General features: G+C 48.0%; 1 protein-coding gene across 2 annotated transcripts in view; it reads left to right on the top strand.

The window, feature by feature from the left end:
- CD274 (CD274 molecule) overlaps positions 1–23,976 on the top strand; it is a 79,656-nt gene that overhangs the window by 7,523 nt on the left and 48,157 nt on the right. For both annotated transcript variants that reach the window (XM_075596693.1, XM_075596689.1), the window contains exons 3-4: positions 21,321–21,425; positions 21,565–21,633. In XM_075596693.1, the coding sequence (XP_075452808.1) occupies positions 21,579–21,633 (55 nt within the window). In that variant the 5' untranslated portion in view covers positions 21,321–21,425; positions 21,565–21,578. The remainder of the gene's footprint in view (positions 1–21,320; positions 21,426–21,564; positions 21,634–23,976) is intronic.

Raw genomic sequence — 23,976 nt, 5'->3', positions numbered from 1 at the left:
CATTTGGTCAGGATAAAGGTTTTAGATCTTACCGCACTCCATTTAGATAATTGTAGTGGGCGTCCTTTTTCTGTGTAAGGTGCAGGCAGTTGAAGAGTGGGCGGGATCCCACTTCTGCCACGTAGTTAAACCTGGAGCTGGATATCTTCTTGTCGCACTATTCTAATGAAGTCTTACACCCGATATTATAGCACAGTGTTTCCCAACTCCCGTCCTCAGGGAACCCCAACAGGTCAGGTCTTAAGGATATCCCTGCTCCAGCACAGGTTTCTCAGTCAAAATGACATATATATCACACACACACACACACACTTTGGCCCTGGCTCTCCCCTGCCCTCACTGTCCTGGGTTGCTGCTTCTTTCCCTCAATGTGCTGCCGGTTGCTGGGTGGGGGAGTTTGCTGCCAGTGGCTGTGAGGAGCGGCGGCTGGTCCCGCGGTGGCTGAGTTTGCTGCCGGTGACTAAGTTTGCGGGGGGGGGGGGGGAAGAAGGGTGGCCGTCCACCAGCTGATGCCTCTCTAACTGTGTGCTGCGGGGGGGGCCCCGGACGGTGCTGGTTAGGCCTCTTGTTGCCGCCCGGCATCACCCCAGCTGCTGGCATGCCAGCAGGTCCGGTGCACGTCGGCATCAGAGAGACCCGGCGTGGGACAGTGCAGGAGGTGGCCCAGCAGCTGGGGAGATGCCGAGCGACAAATACTTTAGAACCGGAGTTGAGCACTCCTGGTCTATTCTGTATACCACGTCACTAGAGTTTGCACCTAATAAACGGGTTGACTGCACGTTTTTTTATGGTCTTTCCTTATTAAATACTCGGTTTACTTTGTAGATAGCAGTGGCTGATATACTAGTGTAACGGGTATTCCCCCACCCAATCGCATATAGAGTGTATGTGAGGGGGAACCTATATGTTGCCAGGTGTGGTGCAATATACCTGTCAGGCTCACAGGAGGTCTGAGCCTCCGCTAGTGAGAGCCTGGGGTGAATCCTCTGGAACGATTTTATAATTACATCGCCTCCACCTGTGCAGGATTCTAGGAGTGTAGACTGTCCCCTACACAGGACCCACATATATGAACCACATACACCAAGGTATATATAACACAGGTTTACTATATGGGCAGATAACACAATATACATGCATCAACAATATGACATCAACAGTACATAATTTCATTGTCACCCTGTAACACTACTAAGCACAACTATCCACACACCTCACAGGGCTTTAACCCCACACAGTATCCCCAAAGTCCTTGTACCCAAAGTCCCAAGAGTCTCACAACCCCACCCACGTGTGGGACAGCGCTGCCCACTAAGATGAAATGTATAGGTGGTGCACTTGGTTACTTGGATAATACCTGCCCGGTACTTCCTGCAACCGGATACCGCAGAACTGTGGAAGAGGACCCGGTATCCAGCGCCGAAGCCTCAGCGATGGGGTCTCCTACTGAGCAAGCTCACCGCTCAGATAGTCTCTGTATCTGCTCTGCAGAGAATGATTCCTTGTACACTGACCCTTCTTGTCAGAGCACACAGCACTGCAGCTGTGTCCCTGACTAAACTGACTGAACTGACTGCTAACAGGGCAAAGTCCCTACCTAAGGGGCCTTCCCTAAAGCAGTCACAAGCTGAAGGGGAGTGGGGTCTAGCTGGGGCCTAAGGGGAGACTTCTGGCCTAGTGCAGGAGGCTACTTTCCTCCCTACACAAACACACCCTCCCCACTCTGTGTCCCAGCTCCTAACTGACACTCCCTGTCTGCACACAACAATGTATCCAAAATGCAGCATAAGAATCTGTCAGCCTTAGTGGCTATCTGACTGCATGTGACAGGGATCATAGGGCAGTCCCCAGAGGCTGCTGGGAGTTGTAGTCCACTCTGGGGCTTTTCCCTATGAGGACCGCATGGGCGCCTCACTAATGGCCGCCTACCTCTCTATCTGCGCCTGCGCTAGACTAATGGCCGCCGCGCCACTTTCCTGAGCATGCGCAACATCTAAGGGGCCTTCCTGCCTCCCTACACTTTGCTGCGCTTTGTGTAATGGCCGCAGCAACTGCAAACACGCACCGCGCATGCGCGAACGCGCACAAGATGGCGGCGCCCTGTCACTGATGCCGCGATCGCCCCTGCAACTGCCTGACATGGTGCGGGGGTACCCGCTACTCTGCGCAGGTGAGGAGGGCCAGGGGGGGGGACTCTGCTACACTAGGAAATAAGAAGTAATAAGAAGCATATCTCCCATTTTGCTTTCTAAGCATACTGTACATATTGTATACTTCTTTCTAAAATATAGTCCAATGAGCTTTTCCTCAATGTGACAACAAAATGTAAAACTAATACACAAATAAAAGCGCTGTGACCTAACTAAACAAATGTGATAATGTGCTGTATAAATACTTGTGATAAGATGACCTAAAATTTGGGCCAAACAAATTATATTAAAGTGATTAATTGATCCTTTGGTGAAAGAAAATCAAATAATTCAGCTGCCAAGAGGATGAAGCATACAAGTGCTCTCTAGTGCACTAGTCAGAAATACATGAATACAGAATTGCTATATCCCCAGAGCTTTGATAAAGAAATACCACTTATCAGTCCAAAGGTCACTTGGCTGTCCAAAAGCAATGTCCCAACAATGTGGATTAACCCAGCAAAGTCCAAAATGGTAGGGTTCCTTGGGAGATTTCAGCAGCAATTATCCCCCTATTAAAGAAGAAAAAAAACGCAGAGCATTGCGCCGCACTGGGGCTTGTTGTTGGTATATTCAAGCAGGAAAATAAATGGCCTACTTACAAGATGGTCTTTAGTACATTCAGTGGAGAGAATCTGTACTTTAATCCCAGGATTTTTCTCCATGGACCCCACGTGGTGTTTGGAATCTTCTAAGGCGCTGAACTCCACACTTTCTTAGTGCTCAGAATCAATAGATCATCCACCGCAAGTTTACCCAGAAAGAAATTAGCAACAATAGTGCAATATAGCCACACACTTAACTAAAACAATTTAAAAAAAAGAAGGTGAGATACACTTACAACGTATCCCTCGTAACCGTATAGTTACAATGTGCCGTCCGCCACTTGCATATAGAAGCACAGCTCACAGCAGTGCAGGTTCAGTGTCTCTCTCTCTGACCGCGGCCGCAGGTGGATGGGCGCTTCCCGGATGATGTCACTGTCTCTGGCATGTGACTGCTACACCTGACGTCGGCACTGTTAAGCTCCGCCCAACCAGTTTCGTGACACACCTGTCCCTTCCTCAGGGGTTTGGAGCTTGTCTGTTCATGCTTACTATTTATACCCATGGATCCCAAATCAATTAACCCCCTCATTTCCGTATTGGTCAGTATACCACACAAAATTTAAAGGGATACAGTATAAAGGTTTATCTGATCCTTAATAATGAAAATGTGTAAAGTCATGTCATTAGCCAACTCATGGTACGAATAACACTTAAATTACTAACAACAATGAAATTAAATTGCATAAAACAACTTTGGAGAATTCGTATAATACAATCAATATCTAAAAATATTAAATTAAATAAGAGAATTACAGGAGTCATGCTCATACAAATCTGAAAAAACTTCCACAATGGAAAAACAAAATAAAAATCTTACTTAATCTTGTAAGAAGGAAGCCAGATCGAATTCTATATTTAACCCTTCTGGTGCTAAAGTTTTTAGGGTGTAGATCCAAAAGCTCTCCCTCCTTGATACTTCATTGAGCCTCTTCCCCCTCTGCAGTTAGCCTTGGGACGCTCAATACCCTTGCAGATGAGACCTTCTGGGTCTATAATATTAAAAGGGGTTTGGAGATACAGTGTCTCCAACCAATTTAAATTAAAGCATGGACAGTGCCCAGAAGGTCTCATCTGCAAGATGAAATGCCTGGGGGAAGAGCGCAGGACCTCTGCAAGCGCAAGCACCCCCAAAGACAAATATCTCCCGCCTCCCTAGGGGGAGCGCCCCCAGTTTTGCACCACTACGTTATCCGACGTCTGAATGCGTTGACCAACCATCACCGCCACTGATTAACATGGGGCTCCCTTTACAACGCTTTCACTATCCAACGCTACTTCCAGAACGGATTCCATTGGATAACCGAGGACTGCCTGTATCTTGAAATCAAGCTTCTCTTCAAGAGGTCAGCGCAGTATGACAAAGGGAAGGGAATTAGGCAGAACACTTGTGGTTAAAATGGAGGGAGGAGATAAAGGGGGCGGGTGGTAAAGGGAAAGGGAGGAGAAGAAAAAAAGGAGAGAGGTTTAAAGAATGTGTGAAGGTAGGAGAGGGATAGAGTGATAGTTTAGGTCAGGGGTGGCCAACTCCAGTCCAGAAGGGCCACCAACAGTTCAGTTATTGATTGAGCCGCCTGTGCTGAAGCAGGGGTATCTTTAAAACCTGACCTGTTGGTGGCCCTTGAGGACTGGAGCTGCCCACCCCTGCTTTAGGTGAAAAGCTGGAGATTGTCGATAGGGTAGGAGCCAATGGGATGGGGTAGATTGAGGAGAGGGGGGCGGAAGAGGGGTAGAGAGGATGGGCAGTTTCGTGCTTCAAAGTTTGATTGGAAGTTTGAGTTTGAATCAGAGAAAAATTTAAATTCGAGCCAAAAACCCAAGGAAGGCTCATCCTGGGATCTGTGCTTTCTTGTTTTGTTTTTCAAATAAACTATGCAAATGAAGAAAACCCTCAAACTTTTGTCAAAAATAAATTACTCAAAAATGTAAAAAAAAAAATGTTTTTTATAATGTTCTAAAGAAACAAATATATATTTTTTAGAACTATAACCAAAACACCAGTGAAAGTGCCCACTCTTAGAATGGTTGGCATAGTAAACAAGCAACTCCCTTCTGAAACAGACAGCCCCTTTGAGCTGGAGCCAAGGAGGATCCACGAGAGATGGTGCATCCATGTCCCCTGTATGGTGAACGGTGGAAGAACAAATGATACTGCTGTCCTTGGTTTCATGAGTTGTCATCTGGGCAGCAGGACCTGTCAGCAGCACCTCTCAGCAAAACCCGATGTAGCGGAGTCCCCATCCTTACCTCCAGTGAAGGGGGAACTATGCTGGTTCGGCCAGAGCTCAGCGCGATCAGGAGTGTGAGGGGGGGCATTTTGTTTATCGTGCATGCTCAGTACGGCGAGGTGCGCAAGCACAGTTACGATCGAAGCGGCAGCCATCTTGGATGGCTCAGCAGACATTGTTTTAGCGACTACAAGTCCCAGAATGCCTCGGAAAACGGCCAGGGGGCTTTTGAGGAGGAAACGCCAGAAAGGAGGGGCTCACGAGGGACAGCATATCCCCCGCAGCCAGAATGTGAGGATTCAGGGATCGCGGCATCTGCGCCCTGGTCCCCCTTCTCTTGCGGTTACTCCCGCTACCGTGAAGACCCGCCCCCCAGCACACTAAGAGGACCTCCTACCAAGACAAGAGTCCTCACCTACCTGCCAATCAAGGGGACCTATCCAGGATAGCTCCACGCAGTCCTCCAGGCCTGCCCCCACCTCTGATTGGCCAGTCACACTTTATAATGCCAGTTCTTCCTCTTACTCATTGCTCGACATAGTTTTCACTTGGATTACTACTCTGGCGTTTTCTCTCTTATTCTCTCAGGTTACGACTTGGCTTGGCGGACGTCTCTCTCTGGCTCTAGACCCCTGCTTGGACAAACGACCTTCCGGAATTCTCCAATCCCAGACTTTGGCTAACGGCAACGACAACGGCATTTCTACACCGGTACCGGCAAGTATTGCTAGCTAAATACACCTGGCCTGGCAACGCCAAAATCACCACACTCCGGACACGCTCCCTTTGCTGCGGGTGCGTGCTTCTATACGTTCCTCACCTCAGTGAAAGGAACGGGTCTGGTCTGCGGGCAGCACCGGCGTAACATTATGTCGAACCCACAAGACGCAGACCAGACTGTGGACTCTATGATGACGGCCATGTACCAACAAATACAGGCCTTAACGGATCAAGTGGCTCTCCTCTCCCAACAGGTATCGGACCGCCCTTTACAGGCTCCGCCTGCGGCTGCACCCCCGGCGCAGCCTGACTTATCTTCCACTTCATTTTCAGTTCCGAAGATTCCGGCTCCAAGGCCCTACGCAGGGGATCCACACGCCTGTCGTGGCTTTCTCAACCAGTGCGAGATCCAGTTCGAGATGGCTCCCCAGTTGTATGCTACTGGCCGGAAAAAGGTAGCCTACGTATATAGTCTGCTCACAGGTAATGCACTGGCATGGGCCTCTCCGATCTGGGAACTACGCCCTGATATTACCCGCGATTACGCGGCCTTCAGACGGGACTTTCGACAGGTTTTTGATATCCCCGCACGTCAAGAGACTGCTTCTGATACCCTGCTAGAGCTTACACAGGGACGTCGGCCTGTGGGTCAATACGCCTTTGAATTCAGAACTGTAGCAGCTGAGACTCATTGGGGTCAGGAGGCTTTAGTCGCCGTCTTCTGGAAAGGTCTATCGGAGTCTCTGAAGGATGAACTTGCTTCCCACACCAGGCCAGAGTTACTGGAGGATCTCATCATCCTGGCTACTCGTATGGATCAGCGCCTTCAGGTACGCCGCGCTCAGCGTCAGCTTCCCCGGGCTACGCCTTTCCGTGCTTCCTTTTCCAGGTTCTCTACTAACCAGAGACCCGTCATATCCCCGTAACCGGCGCTGGAGGCTCCAGAGCCGATGCAACTTGGAGTTCAGCAACCTCGGGTACCGTCACGACAACTTCGCTCTACTGGGGAATCGTGCCATCATTGCGGAGCTTCTGAGCAGCGTACCCGTAACCATCCTCCATCTCCGGGAAACGACTAAGCCCAGTGAGTACGAAGGGGCGCTCTCTGGGTACTGAATCTCCTTGTCCCCCTCCCAGAAGGGAACTTCCCAAAAGATTGACTATTCCCGTCTCCCTTTCAGGACCGACTTTCCGCACCTCCACTGCTGCATTTATCGATTCCGGTTCAGGAGGGAATTTCATAGATCAAACCTTTTCTGAGCAAAATCAAATTCCGCTTTCCAGGAAGGACTCTCCCGTTGCCTTGGTCGGGATTGATAATCGACCTCTCACCCCGGCTTATATCTCCTTAGAGATCGGACCTATCACCCTTTCTACTCATTCTCACAAAGAGACTCTGGGTTTTGATGTTATTCATGCCCCAGGAACACCTATCACGCTTGGCTTGCCCTGGTTACAGAAGCATAATCCACTCATCGATTGGGTTTCTCCTAACCCTATTAACTGGAGGTCAAGGTCAGAGGAACCTTTTTCCTCTATCAAGCAACCATCCTTTCTATCAGCCAACACATCAAGTTCTCGGAGGGAGTTACCTTCTCCATACGCCGAATTCTTGGACGTTTTCAGCAAGGCTCAGTCTGAACTTCTACCTCCTCATCGTTCCTACGATTGTCCGATTGATCTGGTACCTGGTTATACCTTGCCTAAAGCCAAATCTTATCCTCTCTCGTTGCCCGAGACCAAAGCTATGGACGAATATATTCGTGAGAATTTTAAGCGGGGCTTCATACGTCATTCCAATTCTCCTGCGGGGGCTGGATTCTTCTTTGTCAAAAAGAAAGATGGTACTCTCAGACCATGTATTGATTACCGGGGTCTGAACCATATCACGGTGAAGAATCGTTATCCACTCCCACTCATCTCCGAACTCTTTGATAGACTTCAGGGGGCCAATCTCTTTACTAAACTGGATCTCCGTGGTGCATACAACCTCATCCGCATCCGAGAGGGCGATGAATGGAAGACTGCCTTCAACACCCGTAGCGGACACTACGAATATCTAGTGATGCCCTTCGGGTTATGCAACGCACCGGTAGTTTTTCAGGACTTCATCAATGACATCTTTCGAGACGTTCTTAATATATTTGTCATTGTATACCTGGATGACATCCTTATTTTTTCTCAAAACTTACAGGATCATATCATCCATACGAAGTTTGTGCTTTCACGCCTCCGCGAGAACCGGTTGTTTGCTAAAATGGAGAAATGCATTTTTCATCAGTCTACCACTTCTTTTCTCGGACACATCATCTCCAACAAAGGTTTGGCCATGGACCCAGAGAAGCTAAAGGCCGTCGTGGATTGGCCACAACCCAATTCCCTCAAATCTGTTCAACGGTTTTTGGGTTTTTCTAATTATTACCGGAAGTTTATCCGCAACTTTTCTACCATTGTCGCTCCTATCATGGCACTGACCAAAAAAGGTGCAGACCCTTCATCTTGGTCTCCAGAAGCTGTCACGGCATTCGAGACACTGAAACAAACTTTTGTCTCTGCTCCCATCCTTCGACACCCTAACACAAATTTCCCCTTCACCTTAGAGGTTGACGCTTCGGACTGTGGGGCTGGGGCGGTTCTGTCGCAGAAATTTTCTTCCCAGGATAAACTTCATCCTTGCGGGTTTTTCTCCAAAAGATTTTCATCGGCAGAGAGGAATTATGACGTGGGCAATAGGGAACTTTTGGCCGTCAAGATGGCTCTTCAAGAATGGAGACATCTTCTGGAGGGGTCAAAAGAGCCATTCACCATTCTTACGGACCATAAGAACTTATTGTACATTGAGAATGCCCGTCGCTTAGGTCCTCGCCAAGCTCGCTGGTCGTTATTTTTCTCTAGATTCAATTTTGTTCTCTCATACATTCCCGGCACTAAGAACGTCAAGGCGGATGCTCTCTCCCGGCAATACTCTTCTGAAGAGAGATCAGAGAAAACCACTGAGTCCATCCTCCCTAAACAAAGAATCTTAGCAGCTGTGGCATTCAAGAATCTTGAGAGGATCATCAAGTCTCAAGAGAACCTCCCGTCCGGTCTTGTGGTTCCTAAAGACTCTTTGTATGTGGAACCCAAATTTATCCCTGAAATACTGGACTGGGGACACGCCGTCCGTTCGGCAGGGCATCCTGGATTCAAGAAAACCTTGGACCTCATCCTTTTGGTGGCCCAATATGGTTAAAACCATTCTGGAATTTACACGGTCCTGTCCGGTATGTGCGCGTAACAAGATTCCTCGTCAGAAACCTCAGGGTCTTCTCTTACCTTTACCTATTCCGGAGCGTCCCTGGTCCCACATTTCGATGGATTTAATTGTGGAGTTGCCTAGGTCGAATGGCATGAATACCATTCTTGTGGTAGTGGATCGGTTTTCCAAGATGGCACACTTTATCCCTCTCAAAGGATTACCCTCCTCACCCGCCCTTGCGGATATTTTTGCCAAAGAGATTTTCCGGATCCATGGGATTCCCACATCCATCGTGTCCGATCGGGGTTCCCAGTTCGTCTCCAAGTTCTGGAGAAATTTCACCAAGAGACTAGGTATCTCGTCTTCCTTTTCTTCTGGATATCACCCTCAATCCAACGGACAGACCGAGAGGGTTAATCAATCCCTCGAGAAATACTTAAGGTGCTTCGTCTCTAATTCTCAGGATGACTGGGCAGAATTACTTACCTGGGCTGAGTACGCATTCAATTCTTCCAGGAATGAGTCCACTCACGAGACCCCCTTCTTTATCAACTACGGATTCCATCCGGCTCGCCTACCTATTACTAAAGAATCCTCTGGGGTACCAGCCGTGGACGAACATATTGCTCTCCTACAAGACTCTTGGTCCAGAATACAATCTGCATTACAAAAGGCATCCTTGACATCTAAAAATCAGGCTGATCTTCACCGTCGTCCGGCACCCGAATACAAACCCGGGGACAAGGTTTGGCTATCATCCAAGAACATCCGTCTCAAAACGCCTTCCCTCAAATTGGCTCCTAGATTCCTGGGTCCCTTTTCCATTTTGGAGCAGGTTAATCCGGTTTGTTTTCGACTCCAACTTCCTCAAAGCATGAGAATTCCGAATGTCTTTCACACCTCACTTCTCAAACCTTTTATCTCCAGTAGCCTCTTTCGGATCACACTTCTAAACCAGATCCTGTGATGGTACAGGGTAACGAAGAGTATGAAATACAGGCTCTACTGGATTCCCGTCTTTCAAGAGGTAAAATCCACTTCTTGGTCCACTGGAGAGGTTTTGGACCCGAAGAGAGGTCATGGGTACCCCTGAAAGATATTCATGCTCCAGGACTCCTCAAACGCTTTCGAAAGAAGTTTCCATCAAAACCATGGAAGGATCGTCCTGAGGCCGATCCTGAAGGGGGGGGTACTGTGAGGATTCAGGGATCGCGGCATCCGCGCCCTGGTCCCCCTTCTCTTGCGGTTACTCCCGCTACCGTGGCGCGCACCTCTCGCTGGCGTCACTCACCTTCGGCGGTCCTGGGGGTTCCCCGCCATGCTCTGCGTCCTCGGATGCCCTCGGGGTCTGCAGTCCCGCATGCGGCCGCCGTGTTCCCCAGCCGCGTGCCTGAAAAGCGCGCGCCGGGTGAGGTTAATTTATTCACTGCTCTTGCAGTGAAGACCCGCCCCCAGCACACTAAGAGGACCTCCTACCAAGACAAGAGTCCTCACCTACCTGCCAATCAAGGGGACCTATCCAGGATAGCTCCACGCAGTCCTCCAGGCCTGCCCCCACCTCTGATTGGCCAGTCACACTTTATAATGCCAGTTCTTCCTCTTACTCATTGCTCGACATAGTTTTCACTTGGATTACTACTCTGGCGTTTTCTCTCTTATTCTCTCAGGTTACGACTTGGCTTGGCGGACGTCTCTCTCTGGCTCTAGACCCCTGCTTGGACAAACGACCTTCCGGAATTCTCCAATCCCAGACTTTGGCTAACGGCAACGACAACGGCATTTCTACACCGGTACCGGCAAGTATTGCTAGCTAAATACACCTGGCCTGGCAACGCCAAAATCACCACACTCCGGACACGCTCCCTTTGCTGCGGGTGCGTGCTTCTATACGTTCCTCACCTCAGTGAAAGGAACGGGTCTGGTCTGCGGGCAGCACCGGCGTAACACAGAGAGCCCACGGATCAGTCACGTGGGAGCCAGCAAGGGAGCAGGTGATATCCAGGGAGCAGTGTCTTCTGGACTAGGCCTAGGCCTTGCCCCTTAGGCCCCAGCTAGGCCCTGAGTCAACTTAGTGAAGTGTGTAAGGAAGGCCCCAGATAGGGACACTCCCCTTACAATAGATTAGTGCTGTTGCACTGGTGACCGGATGGCCACGCAGCGCCTTGCAACCTGGGACTGGGACACAGGACTCTGAGACATTCAGGTGAGACACTCCAGCTGGAGCTCACCCCATGTGGCGGATCAGGATCCTAAGGAGTGAGGGAGATTGGTGTCGGAGGCCCCGCTGTGTTGGACCTGACTGTTCCTTGATTCACCAGTTACACCTGGGTACGGAAGGGCCGAGGAAGGTATACACTTGCACGAACGATTCACATGGGGGTAGCACTACCTCACACTTGGGTGGGATTTTCTGGGACAGGACACCAGGGGTATTGGTGCCACCGCACCCTCAATACTTTGGGGGAACCACCACAGGTTGGGTCGTTGTGTGTATACTGTGGGTGCAGTGTTACTGTTATGGTATATGTGTTATTATATGTGTACAGTAAAGCTTAGTTATATACATTGTGTGTGTATTATTCATTACTGTGTATTGGTTCCTGTGAGGGATTATCCCACCCCAACGCTGGCATCCCTCATAGGTGGAAGCGCTGCACTGTAAGAGAGAGAGCTCACCCCAAGCTCCCAGTGGCAAAGGCTTAGGCCTCCTGTGTGTAAACAGGTATTGCAGCACACGTAGTTCCCTTAGGCATAGGGAAAGGGGGCTACACCATGTAACAAGCTTCTTACATTTAAAGGGGCAAGCCCTTCTAGGACCAAAGTGAACTCATTCCAATGACATGTTTAAGGGGTCTTTTCTGAGTAATTCATCTTTTTTTACCGAAATCGGACCCAGGTATTTTTTGTATACATTTTTTAAAGTTAAATTTGGGAGGGATTTGATTCTCTTTTGTGTGATGTCACTGTGTGTTCAGCAAGTCCTTGTACAGGCAGAGTCCCCCCCCTCTCATTTATCTTTATTTGCTAGCTGATAAGGACAGGGTGGAAAAAAGGTAAAAGAAAACACTAGATTGACAAACACGTCTCCATTCACAGGTGCCTAATAAATTCAACTGGCTGACTGTGTGGGATTGCTTCCAACATACACAACCAGAACCAGCTGCGCGTCAAACAGCTTTTTGTCTTGTTAGGATGCTTTGCTTCAGTAATTCTGTCCATGCTTTATCACTATGATATATCTTTCTTCATGGGCTCACCCCGTCTTAACACACATTCCCCTCTCTCTCTTGCCCCTTACAGAACACCCACGGAAAGTATTATGTTTCCAATCACTCACACATTAAAGTAGCACAATGTTTAAAATTGTAAACTCATTCTCCCCCCCCCCCCTCTCCCCCACACTAACATTCAAACCACTATGTTACTGTACTGAAGTGAAAAAGAATTTAATGTGCGCAACAAAATAACTACTAGTGATGGTGACAGTAATATAAAAGCAAGTGAATACTGCATGTAACCCTTAAATTTAAACTAAATAGTTAAAAGCACATAATATCACAATGTGATAATAAAAAATTATACATAACTGTGATGAGTGGTTAATTATAACGTCTGCAGCCGTAAATGAGGGGGTGGCTCGGCACCCCCCTAAACACTAAAGAAATGGAAACAAAAAAACAGCGCAAAACGCAAATAGTGAAGTAAATCAAAATATTATTGTATAAAAAGTAGGGATAAATATTCTGCGTACAGCAAACAGCTAGATCATAAGCATTGAGTGTGCACAGCCCTCAAGTTACCACTCGACAAGTAGGGGTTCAGGAGTAAGGAAATAAACTGCTGTTCTCTCAACTGGAAGGAGAGAGAGAGAGAGAGAGAGAGAGAGAGAGAGAGAGAGAGAGAGAGAGAGAGAGAGAGAGAGAGAGAGAGAGAGATATTGATTGATTGATTGATTGATTCACTGGGTACATAATACTCACCATTCACATTTTTACACACCATAATAGTGCGCTCTATGCCCTGTGTTATCGCTCCATAAAGATGACAGATTGCAATAAATATGGGGGGGGGGCAAAAGTGGGATGGGGGGGGAAATGGGAGGAGAGGCAAAAATGGAGGCGTTTGTAAAAACAGGGAGACGGGGAGAAAAAATGGAGGCGGGGAGAGAGAGTGGCAGGGAGAAATAGAGGGGCTGGGGGAGAGAGAGGAGCAGGGAGAGAAAGAAAGGGGCAGGGGAGAGGGGGCGGGGAACAGAGACAGAGAGAGAGGGGTAGGGAACGGGAGAGAGGTGGAGGCTTTTTCTCGTCAGTCTGAGGAATTATGCCATCGCTTCCACCAGAGGGGCTACAACATGGAATCTTTGACTAATACTTCTAAAGAAATTGCATTGACGAATAGAGAGGATTTAATTAAAAATACCAAGAGTGATCCACACAAGGATAGAGTAACACTTAGTAAAAACCACAGTAAAAACACTGGTTTCGCGAAGGGGGATGTTCCACTCATGATTACTCATGATTACTCAGTATAATAGATGTAGTAACAAAGTTCAGAATATTATACGTAAACATTGGAACATCCTACAGATGGATAGTAGCCTTAAGGACTGCGTTAAGCAGGGCCCCCGTTTTGTCTATCGCAAGGCAAAAACTATTGCTAGTTATGTGTCACCAAGCTATGTCGCGTCCTCCACTCTGCCCACCAGAAAATTTGTAACTAAGGGCTCGTATAGATGTGGAGGCTGCAAGATCTGCCAGTTTATGATCCCTTCACAGCACTTTAGAGGTTTAAGATCTAATATTGAATTTCCGATAAAATCATTTATTAACTGTGATACACAATACGTAATTTACCTCTTAACTTGCGGGTGTGGAATCAACTACGTAGGGAGGACAATCAGACCGCTTAAGATCAGAATCCTTGAGCACATGAGACTAATCAGAAAAAGAGACACATCACATCCGGTCTCTAAACACTTCACCCAATGCCCCAAAGGTAGTCTAAATGGGCTAAAAGTTAAAGGAATCAAACAGATCTTTCTGAAAGAGAGAGGGGGAGACTTACTCAACCTTTTGGACCGCAGGGAGGCATATTGGATATTTATACTTCAGACTAGAACTCCCTGCGGTCTGAATGTTGAGTGGAACCTGGGCCATTTTCTTAAACAATAAATGTCTTAATATATAAAATGGAGAACATTAAATATGATATTGTGTTTAATAAGCACCTCATTGCTACTTTGCTGGAGTAATGACATGCTTCCTGAAATTTATATGCAAGTAACGATACGAATTGTCTTCTCTGCCTTAATATTATGCTTTCTACACTACTTTCTGTCAATCAGTCCATTTTATTGTGTAGGCACTAGACCCTGACATATGGCTAGAGCCCTTGTGATTCTTTACTTATGTGGCATTTGCCACTGATTAATACAGTAGCTTCTTGGTCAGGGCATTTGCTATGATTATTACTTTTGAATAATACTGGCTTATTTTATAGTCATAGAATTTATTCAACAGGCAACAGTGCAATTGTTTCCTCTTCACCTTTGGAGATACAGATAAACAAGATATAACACATCTAGTCTTGTTGATAATCCTTTAATTGTTTTTAATATGTTTTGTGTATGTGTGTAATTATGACAGCATTATGCTGATATGGATCATAGATCCTATTTATGTATTCACTGTGGTATGTCTGTGTATATGTGGGATTTGTATGTGGGATGTGCACCTTTATTTATAACTAGCTGAGAGACCCGGCGTTGCCCGGGATGTAAATGCGTAATAGGTAGTATTATTTATAAATCGTGGAACAATAGGTGAGTATTTGTTGTAAAGGTTGGATAATAATGTTGAAAAGAAAGATGGAATAAAATGTAATACGATGTTGTTTAAAAATGGTTTATTGTAAACACACCACAGTACAATGTATATTTTGGTGACATAACAGATGTAAAAATGTGAGGCGTGTGTCCTGCTAGGGTGTGAGGCGGCAGGTGGCGCGTGGGTTGTGAGTGCTGTCTGTGAGTGGGGTCCTGCTAGGGTGTGAGGCGGCGGGTGGCACATGGGTTGTGAGTGCTGTCTGTGAGTGGGGTCCTGCTAGGGTGTGAGGCGGCAGGTGTCGCGTGGGTTGTGAGTGCTCTCTGCGAGTGTGGGTCCTGCTAGGGTGTGAGGGGAAGGAGAAAGGGGAGCGGGGGGGGGGGGGGAGAAAGGGGAGCGGGGGGGGGGGAGAAAGGGGAGCGGGGGAGGGGAGCGGGGGGGAGGAGAAAGGGGAGCGGGGGGGAGAAAGGGGAGCGGGGGGGGTAGAAAAGGGAGCGGGGGGGGAGAAAGGGGAGCGGGGGGGAGAAAGGGGAGCGGGGGGGGGAGAAAGGGGAGCGGGGGGGGGAGAAAGGGGAGCGGGGGGGGGGAGAAAGGGGAGCGGGGGGGGGGGAGAAAGGGGAGGGGGGGGAGAAAGGGGAGCGGGGGGGGGAGAAAGGGGAGCAGGGGGGGTTGGTTTGCTTTAAATTGACGGGTCCCTCCTCTCCACTCCCCCTGTATCTTTCTCCGCTCCTGACCCCCCCCCCCATGTGTAGCTCCGGTCCCCACTCTACAGTGTCTGAGACAGAGTGTAACACACACACGCACACAGACACACACACACTGTCCCACACACACACTCACGCTGTGACACACACACACACACACACACACACACACACACTCACCTCTCCTTCTGTCCGCCGCCATGTTAGTTAGTCCGCGAGGGAGGTAGGGGTCCTTCTGTCCGCCGCCATCTTAGGTGCCGCGTGGCAGCGGTAGGCTGCCCTGGCCAATGCCTGTCCCCGCGCCAGGGAGGTGAGGGGAGGTGAGAGGAGGTGAGCGGGAGGTGAGTGGAGGCAGCGGCAGGCTGCCCTGCCCACTGCCTGTCCCCGCGCCGGGGAGGGAGTTGAGTGGAGAGGGAGGTGAGCGGGAGGGAGGTGAGTGGAGAGGGAGGTGAATGGAGCGGGAGGTGGAGGGAGTTGAGCGGGAGGGAGGTGAGTGGAGAGGGAGGCGGAGGGAGTTGAGTGGAGAGGGAGGTGAGTGGAGCGGGAGGTGGAGGGAGTTGAGCGGGAGGGAGGTGAGTGGAGAGGGAGGTGAATGGAGCGGGAGGTGAGCGGGAGGGAGGTGAGTGGAGCGGGAGGTGGAGGGAGGTGAGTGGAGCGGGAGGTGGAGGGAGTTGAGCGGGAGGGAGGTGAGTGGAGCGGGAGGTGGAGGGAGGTGAGTGGAGCGGGAGGTGGAGGGAGGTGAGTGGAGAGGGAGGTGAGTGTGATGGGGGGGGAGAGGACAGAGAGAGAGGTGTGTGTGTGTGTGTGTGTGTGTGTGTGTGTGTGTGTCCCTGTGTGTGTCCCTGTGTGTGTGTGTGTCACTTGTGTCCTTTGGCCCGTCACTCCGCCTCAGGCCAATGAGAGGTGTGCGGGGGCGGGCGGGCCAAGGGACCAATGAGATTGCCGCTAGGGACGCAGACATACAGTGCTTTCAGAAATATATAGTAGATATAATGTATGTTCTTTACCCCTTGCATTTAATCTGCCCTTTATTTGGGCTATTTTGTCCTTTTTTCCTCTCTGTATCTTCTCCCCCTCCCCTTTGTGTATGCATGCAGCACTCTGCACGATTGGAGCAGCCTCGTCTGCCTCACACATTCATTGGTGGTGCAGCGGTGCTTGCAGCCAATCGGGGAGTGGTATGACATCACTGGGGTCGGGAGCTAGGACTAAGAGGAAGGGAATATCCCTTTCTGCCCTCACGGCCCACTATGAGCATGCGCGGGCGACATTAGGGGCGGTCCCTACCCACAATCCTTAGGGCTGTTGGATCGGCGCTCCGGATGACGTCACGCGCATGCGCAGTGGACCCGCGATGTAATTTTGCGCAGATTTCTGATATTTGCTAATCAAGCATTAGGTATATAAGGTGCCCTCTCTGTACATGTGCAGAAAAGAGTGAAAAAAATAGGCGCTACTTCGTGAATGAAATTAATGTGGAATGTAATAGAAAGGTGGTACAGATAGGATTAATAATCCAACCCCTTGCTCAAACCTCACTGGTGGGACCTGTGTCACGGGTTCCAAGGGTTAAGTATTGCTCAAAACATCCAGGGGGAGCATGTGGGGAGATAAGAGAACAATATACAATTTAAGTGCAGACGTCTGGTGTTATATGGTTATAAAGGCTATGTCTTGGCTCTTATGGTTGATCTACTCACAGGAGCAAGGTGATATATTGAGCAGTTGGCAAATTGGGTTGCCACCCTTGAAGATGTCTGTGGATAGTACCCCCCTAACGATTCTCCGTCAGCAGAGTATACATAGATAGAGGGAAAAGACTACATAGTGCGATCAATATGATATTTTATCTTTGAAAAACACAATAAAAATGCGCACTTACAATTTGCACAAAAGTTAAAAGCATGTATCACAAATTGTGAATGGAGGATCTCCCGAAACAGCTCACCGCCTCCTTCAGGTCAGTCTGCTGGCTTCTGCTGCTCTGCGTCCTGGACATGTCCCATACTCTCTGTACATGTCCCATACTCCTTGATAAAGGACCCGTTGGTCCGAAACGCGTAGGAGGTCCCTGTCTGTGTCCCCCAAGGGGGTGAATTTGTCTCCTACTATGCTGCATTAAAGAAATATTTTTTATTCCACACCTGGCTCCCTGGCTGTGCGCCATTCGTTTTTTCTACGGGAGAGAGGTGAGGGGGAAAGAGGTGGGGATGTGGGAGAGAGAGCGGTGGGGGGAGAGAGCTGGGGGAGGGGGAGAGCTGGAAGAAAGGGGGTGCTGGAGAGTGAGGGGGCAGGGGAGAGAGAGAGGACTGGAGCGAGAAAGGAGAGGGGGGAGAAAGAAGTGATTGTGTAGGGGGGTGCACTTGGCAAAGTTTTAAAGCTCCCGCGTCACGCGAGCCAATAAGGTTCCGAACCTGATGATGTAACTGCTTCCTATTGGCCCACGGGGGCCGGTAGCGTGGAAACTCCACCATTATGTGAACCCTGCTAGCAGAGTGGCTACCGGCACCCCGTACCGAGGTCTGTATTTCGAGAAGCACGGGGTCCCCGGAGCTGAAAGGAATAGGGTTACATTTGCCCAAAACTAGCTGGTTGGATTTCTTCAAGACCCCTGGAAGAAGACACTGGGCAAGTAAGACCACAACAGAGATCGAAAGTTGACACAATTCCAGCATAGGATGGGTTAAATGTTTCTTGCTAATGCAGTTTGAGGTTAACAGGATGACACAGCGTGGATAGGCGAGAGCACAAACATGGATAGCTGCAGGAAACCGCAAAAGAACAAGTTCTTATCAGTATCCTCACACAACTACATTAGCAATCTGATATCAAGACTGGCAGAAACTGATGACACTGCTATTAAAACATTGGTGTAGTGGTGTAGCATTCATCTGCATTTATTTACCTTGTCTCAGGGGCTGTCAGTGGTCTGCTGGCCAATGGAAAGATGGGTGCCAGGAGTTTTTCTAGTGCAACCTCAATCTTTATTAATGCCCCATGCTTGGGAACACTGTAGTTGCACTACATGCAGTAGAGTACATATAAATTGAACAATAGTTGCACTTCTTTTCATCCATACTATTATTCTTTATGCAGGTCTTCCCTGAGTGCCCACTCTTAACACACATGGGAGGTGTACGTACGTGTTCATTTACTGATACTCCTGTGGTGGACCAGGCCCCTCTTCTTATCCACATCCTTGCAATCCCTTTTACAGTGGGCCCCGGCTGAGATCCTGGAATGATCTGGATAATGTTACTGTTACTTCCCCACTCCTGCTTTGGAAATGGCACTTCCTCAGGGGGTACTCAACACTGTGGATAGGGATCTGCTTGTAGGGCTGACACCCAGACATAATGGTGGCACTTCTGATTGGCCCACTGAGGTATGTCTGCATTCCCGTTACTGGGACATGCTTTACTTCATATGGCCAAACTATAGGATCCGAACTGAGGGAGCACTGTCCCTGTCTGAAACACAATATAAGGGGTCCTGATCCATGCTATACACTGGGGAACAGGTTCCCTACCTCTAAGCCAGTGATCCCCAACCAGGGTTCCGTGGAACCCTCGGGCTCCTTGAAGCAGTCTCAGGGGTTCCTCCTATGGACCACAGATTGAGGGAGAGTGGGGTAGTTGACAGAAGGTAGGGGCGAGTGAGAGAAGAGAGGGGGGCAGGAGGGAGTGAGTGAGGAAAAGAGGGAGTAACGGTGAGACGCAAGGGATAAATACCTGCGAGGCGGGAGGGGGGAGAGTTAGTGAGATGGATGGGAGAGAAATACATGGGTAAAGGGTGGGAAATAGAGGTGGCTTGTGAGGTGTGAAATGTTGTGACTGACCCCTGTCAAACCTAATATGTGTCAGCCAGTTAGGGGTTCCCCGAGATTTTTCGAAATACTAAAAGGGTCGCTCCAAACAAAAAAGGTTGAATATCACTGCTCTAAGCTCAGAATACTCTCTTCTGCTGCCATGCTGGAGCTCCTCCCAGAATCCTATGCTCCTCTCCTTTACACCGCTTGTGACAGTCCTTAAGGTTAAGCCCTTAAAGTAATCCTTAGGCTAAGGCCCCGCTCCCTCAGTCAGCGCTCCCGCAATGCAAACAGGCAGCGTGCTGACAGACACATACCGCGATATGCGGTGTGTAGGGAGCGGGAAGGGGGGCGTGGTTTGAGCGGAGGGACCCGCTACTCCCCCCCCCTCCCTCCAGGGGCTCGGGCTCCCGGGCTGCAGGAGAGAGCTGCTGCGGGCTGCCGGAAGGTAAGCAGCTCCCTCCCCCTTCCCCCACAAATGCCCTCCTCACACGCTGACACACACGCTGACACACGCTGACACACGCACACATACCCCCTCCCCTACCTTGTGTAGGAAGCTGTCTGACAGCTCCCGCTACCGCTCCCGCCCCCGCCGCTGATTGGCTCATCAGCGCACCACGTGACGCGTCACCACTCGGGATTACAATTTTCTTGCATCCCCTGGCGGCTGACGCATCACAGTGCGTAGTGAGCCAGCAGCGAGGTGGGACTGGGATGAGCTCACGCGGCCTCCCGCGCCGCCGGGCGCAGCGGGTCCCAGCCCTTATGGTGGCAGTGTAATTGGGTAGTGTGACCATTTGGGAGTGTGGGAGCTCATTTATAGTGCCCTGTGGGGAGGTGAGTGAGACAACTGGGCAACCACTTGTTATTAAACACACACACACACACACACACACACACACACACACACACACACACACACACACACACACACACACACACACACACACACACACACACACACACACACACACACACACACACACACACACACACACACACACACACACACAGTAATGGGAATATCAATGCAAACATTTTAATGAAGGGACTCGACTGGGTAAGGGTGTCATGGAACAAGAATCACATCCCTGTTTCACCCCCCTCTTTCCTTTGCAGCTTCTGCCTGTCAGTTCTTATTTCAGCTGCATGGAGTTTGCACACACACACTGTGCCTGTGTGATATGTAACAATGTTGCATTTCTTGCCTCTGGGCATGTAATCAGTGAGCTGCTACTGCAGCCTCTGAGATCCTTACCAGAATGGGCTAGTCCGCCCTCCCCCCTGTTTTAATCACAGATAGTCTGTCCCAAGACTATTCCTTTTGCCCACATTGCTCCTCGCTTCCTTTTCCACCCTGCAGACAGTGAGTACAGCACGCATCTCTGTTACTCTCCTATGGCAAATCTCCCAGTTGCAAAAATAGGGGAAATCCAGGGCAAACAAATGTCATCATATTTATCAAAGAAACATAATTCCATTAAAAGCAATGTGAGATTGTCATTTAATAAATCGGGTGCAATATTTCTGCTTCTAACTACAAATCACTACTACACACCATTCACAAGTACCTGTATATTGCTGCTTTTCCAATAAAGTGAAGGAAATATTATAGGACTTGGAGTGATTTGGAAAGGGAGCTGAGTTAATGCTATCTGGGGCAATTCACATCACACGTGACCCTGGCGTCAGAATAAAGGGGTCAAAGTCTACCTTGTGTACCATTGTATATTTACATCAATGCGCATGTGCTATGTAATGAGATCCCAATATACAGTTTCCTGCTCTTTATCTTAGGCCCATACACCTCACACCTCCACTCTAAATCCAGACCTCTTTATTTAATTTCCCTTTTGTCATTGTTATGTTACTTTTTGTATCCCACTAATGAAGTATGTACATCCAGTCTTACTACGATGTACAACTTGTATAGATATGCCATGCTTTCTCAGCTTTTTCTGTTCACATTTGCCTTATTTTTAACCATTAGTTTGCCATTACAGGTATCACAGTACCATCCTTTATCTGGATCAGAAGTACTGAGAAAGTAGACATGGATTGTGGCTTTGTCAGACACTCAATTGTATAACAGAGAACAAAAAGTGCAGGTAGGATGCTCAAAAGAATGACTGTAAGTACAGTAGGTGGCAAACTGGAAAGGGAAGGGGGTGCTGAGTGTATATTAGGAAAACTGCATCTATTTCCCACCAGGATGATGATCTATTTCATATATGTTTGTTGTTCCAGATAACACTGAGAACATGCCCAGCCTCCTGTTTCTACTCATCATAGGATCTGTGTTTCACACAATATTAGGTATGTACATTTCTCATACTTGTAGTCTATACTACATTGGCTTAGAGCAGGGGTTCAAGATTTTTTTTTGGGGGGGGAGGGCGGCACAGCGCTTACAGAGGCCCTGCGTTCTTCCCCACAATATTTAAATTAAATGCCAGAGAAGCGTGCGAGGCCTCTGTAACTCTCTCTTACGTGCTCTCAGACGGCTTCTGGCGATGACAATGCAGCGTCAAATAATGCTGCAGGTCAAATGGCAACGCGTTGCCTTGGCAACGTGACTTTGTGACATCAAATGACGTCACCGATGCCGGAGAGAAGGTAAGAGGAGAGGGGGGGGGCGTGAGCATGGGGGGAGATCATGCAGGCGAACGCAAAGAAAAAATTGTGTGCACCCCTGGCTTAGAGCACTCTTCTAGATAGTATCTCGCATTCCACATACACTAACAATAAACCCTCACCAGCAGACAAATTATGCTGACCCGCCCGTTCTGCGCATGTGCGAGTTACAAATCAAGATGTCAAGGTGCCGCCGTATCAGCGGATCGCCAAGAAGCGAAGCGCCGAGAAGCGAAGCGCCGAGAAGCGGGGCCCTGCTGTATTTATATAACTTTAACAACATGGAGATATTTTAATCTGAAAAATCTTGCTTAGTGCATAAGTAGTAGACATTATTGGGCCATTTACTAAAATCTCCCGGTTGCAAAAATAGGGGAAATCCAGGGCAAACAAATGTCATCATATTTATCAAAGAAACATACTTCCATTAAAAGCAATGTGAGATTGTCATTTAATAAATCGGGTGCAATATTTTTGCACTGGTTTTGTCACAGTCATACAGGAAGGAGATGTTAGTAAATAGATCCCAAGTCAGAGCTTAAGATCAGCCATTTTGAGGCAAAACCAGTGCAAAAAAAATATCTACATTTTATTTAATTAAGCAAAACATCCAAGAGTATCCTGTGGGACAATATTCTTTGCTCCATTTTTCTTGAAGTTTTCTAGCAGGGAGACTTGGTCAATCAGATCACACGGAAACTCCCACTAACGTTAATGCGAGTTTCCGCGAGATAGTACCCAGATCGGATGAGATACTATAAGATGAATACAATAAGGAGAGAAAATTGTACAGGAAAACAAACGGGTGATGCCCTATACCTATACTTTGTTATTACATTTATGTAAAAACACTTTTCTAGAAGCCTCTGATGGAACATATTTGTACTTTTGCGTTAACGATAAAGCAGAAAGTGGTGCTATACGTTGGAGACCAATAACTCTGCATTTCCACACTTTTGTTACACCTGAGGTCAGTTTCTCTTGATGTCAACTACAGTACTTTTCTTGTGACTGGGCGATTTTTTTTGTTTTGTACTGTGGACTTATTTTGTATGTAGCACCAAACCTGTTCACAGAGCTTTCCAGAATACGCAATCTGCTAAGATACCACTTAAAATTCACATATATATATATATATTGTACAGATAAATAAAAAATATTGTTTTATATATATATATATATCAGAACAAAACAAAAATATTAAGGAGCGCCTATTATAACAACCTGCCTAACTGTGAGTGAGTATGCTACTATGTTGATACAACCAATGGGGTGGCCAAGGGGGGGTAATGGTAAAAAGTGGATCCTATGTTGCTAGGTATAATACATATAATATAAAAAGCTTTAATGAAAAAATGCTATAAAAAAAATTTGTTTTAAAAAATATATATAAAAAAAATTTCTAATGTAGATACCAAAACAAAAACCTTAAAAAACATAGAGTCCTGTTCCAATAAATTGCATCCAGGTACAGGCAGCCCGTTTGAAAGGGATCACAACTCCCTTGGAAATACCTATGAGAGAAAAAGAGAAAAAAACAGGCGCACACCTAGTGCATTAAAGTAAAACAATGATTTTATGGAACATTAAAAAACAGACAAATGCCCACTCACAAATCAAACGTAAATAACGAGCAGTTATGAGATTGGCCCTCATAAGCCTCCGGTAGCGTCTGGAACAGCAATGGAGTCTTCTCCTACACACGTGTTGCGCAGTCTCCTTCACCGGAAATGACCCTTGTGTGTACGTTGTCTCAAATGTATGTGGTGTTATGCCACAAGACACCACCGCCTGAAGACTGTTTGTAGCCAATTCAAGTGGGACAATAGATGTCTTCTGGCGGGGTTTACGGTGCCGGCATGTGTTTTATGGTGTAACATTGCATAGTAGATATGGCCCAATGTATTCTTTAACGGTGGACATCTCAGGGACCGGTCCAGATAATGGAAAAGATTAAACAAAAAAGGAAAAAAGAAGATGGATTCATTGTTTTTTTTTAAAAATACAATATTGTTGTGCAGTCCA

This window comes from Ascaphus truei, chromosome 1 (assembly GCF_040206685.1).
Source record: "Ascaphus truei isolate aAscTru1 chromosome 1, aAscTru1.hap1, whole genome shotgun sequence".
Taxonomy (NCBI): Eukaryota; Metazoa; Chordata; class Amphibia; order Anura; family Ascaphidae; genus Ascaphus; species Ascaphus truei.
This window is presented reverse-complemented; position numbering and strand designations above follow the sequence as displayed.